At 60.4% G+C, this 3944-nt stretch overlaps 1 protein-coding gene across 1 annotated transcript; it reads right to left on the reverse strand.

The window, feature by feature from the left end:
- Positions 1-231: 231 nt before the first annotated feature.
- LOC132828262 (spidroin-2-like) lies at positions 232-2379 on the reverse strand. The gene has a single exon (XM_060845235.1). The coding sequence runs from the start codon at positions 2377-2379 to the stop codon at positions 232-234; it is 2148 nt and encodes a 715-aa protein (XP_060701218.1).
- Between the last annotated feature and the right edge of the window lie 1565 nt (positions 2380-3944).

A 3944-nucleotide genomic window follows, 5' to 3' on the forward strand; every position in this document is an offset into this window, starting at 1 on the left:
GCCTCCAGGTGACACTGCCCTGTGCTCACAGCCGACACCTCCCCAGGCCTCCAGTTGACACTACCCCGTGCCCACAGTCGACACTGCCCCAGGCCCACAGCTGACACTGCCCCGTGCCCACAGCCGACACCACCCATGCCCACAGCTGTTGCGACCCTGGTCCCATAGTGGCCCCAGCCCTGGGCCCACAGCTGTCATGGCCCCGGTGCCACAGCACACCCAGCCCTGGGCCTACAACTGTCTCGGCCATGGTCCCAAAGCGGACCCAGCGCTGGGCCCACAGCTGTCACGGCCCCAATCCCATAGCAGACCCTGCACTGTGCCTTCAGACGACACTGCCCCGGGGCTCCAGGTGACACTGCCCCGTGCCCACAGCCGACACTGCCCCGGGCCTCCAGGTGACACTGCCCCGGGGCTCCAGGTGACACTGCCCCGTGCCCACAGCCGACACTGCCCCGGGCCTCCAGGTGACACTGCCCCGGGGCTCCAGGTGACACTGCCCCGTGCCCACAGCCGACACTGCCCCGGGCCTCCAGGTGACACTGCCTCGGGCCCACAGCAGACACCGCCCCAGGCCCCAGCTGTCATGGCCCCGGTCCCACAATGGACCCAGCCCTGGACCCACAGCTGTCCCAGGCCAGTCCCACAGCGGACCCAGCCCTGGGCCGACAGCTGTCCCGGCCATGGTCCCAAAGTGGACCCAGCCCTGGGCCCACAGCTGTCCCGGCCATGGTCCCAAAGTGGACCCAGCCCTGGGCCCACAGCTGTCACGCCCCTGGTTGCACAACTAACACTGTCCTGGGCCCACAGCTGACACTGCCCCGAGCCCACGGGTGACATAGCTCCAGGCCCACGGCCGACACTGCCCTGGCCCACAGGTGACACTGCCCCGGACCCACAGGTGACACTGCCCCGGGCCCACAGATGACACTGCCCCGGGCCCACAGATGACACTGCTCCAGGACCACAGGTGACACAGCCCCAGGCCCACAGGTGACACTGCTCCGGGCCGAAAGGTAACACTGCTCCGGGCCCACATGTGACACTGCCCCGGACCCACAGGTGACACTGCCCCAGACCCTCACCTGACACAGCCCCGGGCTGACAGGTGACACGGCTCCAGGCACACACCCGACACTGCCCAGGGCTCAGAGGTACACTGCTCCAGGCCCAGAGGTGACACTGCTCTGGGACCACAGGTGACACTGCCCCGAACCCACAGGTGACACTGCCCCGGACCCACAGGTGACACTGCCCCGGGCCCACAGGTGACACTGCCCCGGACCCACAGGTGACATTGCCCCGGACCCACAGGTGACACTGCCCCGGGCCCACAGGTGACACTGCCCCGGGCCCACAGGTGACATTGCCCCGGACCCACAGGTGACACTGCCCCGGGCCCACAGGTGACACTGCCCCGGGCCCACAGGTGACACTGCCCCGGACCCACAGGTGACATTGCCCCGGACCCACAGGTGACACTGCCCCGGGCCCACAGGTGACACTGCCCCGGACCCACAGGTGACACTGCCCCGGACCCACAGGTGACACTGCCCCGGGCCCACAGGTGACACTGCCCCGGACCCACAGGTGACACTGCCCCGGACCCACAGGTGACATTGCCCCGGACCCACAGGTGACACTGCCCCGGACCCACAGGTGACACTGCCCCAGACCCACAGGTGACACTGCTCCGGGCCCACAGGTGACACTGCCCCGGACCCACAGGTGACACTGCTCCGGGCCCACAGGTGACACTGCCCCGGACCCACAGGTGACACTGCCTCGGACCCACAGGTGACACTGCTCCGGGCCCACAGGTGACACTGCCCCGGACCCACAGGTGACACTGCTCCGGGCCCACAGGTGACATTGCCCCGGACCCACAGGTGACACTGCTCCGGGCTCACAGGTGACATTGCCCCGGACCCACAGGTGACACTGCCCCGGACCCACAGGTGACACTGCCCCGGACCCACAGGTGACACTGCTCCGGGCCCACAGGTGACACTGCCCCGGACCCACACCTGACACTTCCCCGGGCCCACAGGTGACACTGCTCCGGGCCCACAGGTGACACTGCCCCGGACCCACATGTGACATTGCCCCGGACCCACAGGTGACACTGCCCCGGACCCACAGGTGACACCGCCCCGGACCCACACCTGACACTTCCCCGGGCCCACAGGTGACACTGCTCCGGGCCCACAGGTGACACTGCTCCGGGCCCACAGGTGACACTGCTCCGGGCCCACAGGTGACATTGCCCCGGACCCACAGGTGACACTGCCCCAGACCCACAGGTGACACTGCTCCGGGCCCACAGGTGACATTGCCCCGGACCCACAGGTGACACTGCCTCGGACCCACAGGTGACATTGCCCCGGACCCACAGGTGACATTGCCCCGGACCCACAGGTGACACTGCCCCGGACCCACACCTGACACTTCCCTGGGCTGACAGGTGACACGGCTCCGGGCTCACACCCGACACTGCCCAGGGCCCAGAGGTGACACTGCTCCGGGACTACAGGTGACCAGAACTGGACACAGTACACCAGGAGAGAGCTCACCAATATCCTGTACAAGCTCAACATGATGTCCTAACTCCTGTACTCAAAGGTCTGAGCAATAAAGGCAAGCATAAAGGCAAAACTTCTTAACCAAAACTGAAAGAACTGTAAATCAGAAACAAAACAGAAATTGCCACAAATGCTCTGCTGGTCTGGTGGCGTCTGTGGAGAGAAATCAGAGTTAACGTTTCAGGTCCAGTTCTGAGGAAGGGTCACTAGATGCAAAACGCTAACTCTGATTTCTCTCCACAGGCACTGGCAGACATGCTGAGCTTTTTCAGCAATTCCTGTTTCTGTTGCCTTCTTAACCATCCTGCCTACATGTGACACAAGCTTCAAAGAATTAAGTACCTGAAGGCCAATGTCTCTTTGTTCTACAACACTACCCAAGGCCCCACTTTTAACAATATCATCCCTGCTCTTGCTTGTTTTACCAAAATGCAATACCTCGCATTTTACCAAATTGAACTCCATCTTCTTCTCCTTGATCCAATTGATCAAGATCTCTTTGTAACCTTTGACAGCCTTCTACACTGTCTACGATACCACCACCTTTGGTGTCTTCTACAAACTTATTCACCATGCATTCTACATTCTCATCTAACTCCTTTATGTAAATGACAAACAAAAGTAGACCCACAACTGATCCCTGTTCAACACCAGGGGTAACAAGCCTCCGGTCCAAAGAAACAGCCCTCCACCACTGCATTTTGGTTAAACAAACAAGGGCATGACTTACACAAGTAGTGGCAGGGCCCTGGGTAGCGTTGTCAAACAGAGAGACCCCTAGGGGTTCAGGTACATAAATCTTTGAAAAGTGGACAGGGTGGTTAAGAAGGCATTGAGCACACTTGCCTTCATTGCTCAGGCCTTTGAGTACAGGAATGAGGATGTCATGCTGAGATTGTACAGGATGTTGCTGAGGTCTCTTCTGAAGTACTGTGTCTAGTTTTGATCACCCCGCTATAGGAAGGATATTCTTAAACTGGAGAGGGTTCAGAAAAGATTAACCAGGATGTTGCCAGGAATGGAGGGTTTGAGTTATAGGGAGAAGCTGGATAGGCTGGGACCTTTCTCACTGGCATGTAGGAGGGTGAGGGTGACCTTATAGAGATTTACAAAATCATGAGGGGTGTAGATAAGGGGAATGGCAGCTGTCTATTCCCTGGTATGGAGGGAATTCAAAACTAGAGGATATATTTTAAGAAGAGGGCGGCACGGTGGCACAGTGGTTAGCACTGCTGCCTCACAGCACCTGTAGACCCGGGTTCAATTCCCGACTCAGGTGACTGACTGTGTGGAGTTTGCACGTTCTCCCCGTGTCTGCGTGGGTTTCCTCCGGGTGCTCCGGTTTCCTCCCACAGTCACAAA

Source organism: Hemiscyllium ocellatum, chromosome 26 (genome assembly GCF_020745735.1).
Source record: "Hemiscyllium ocellatum isolate sHemOce1 chromosome 26, sHemOce1.pat.X.cur, whole genome shotgun sequence".
Lineage (NCBI taxonomy): Eukaryota > Metazoa > Chordata > Chondrichthyes > Orectolobiformes > Hemiscylliidae > Hemiscyllium > Hemiscyllium ocellatum.

What these genes read in the sequence shown, in the direction of transcription:
- LOC132828262 (XM_060845235.1), bottom strand. Translation starts at nt 2,379, where the DNA reads ATGTCACCTGTGGGTCCGAGGCAGTGTCACCTGTGGGTCCGGGGCAAT.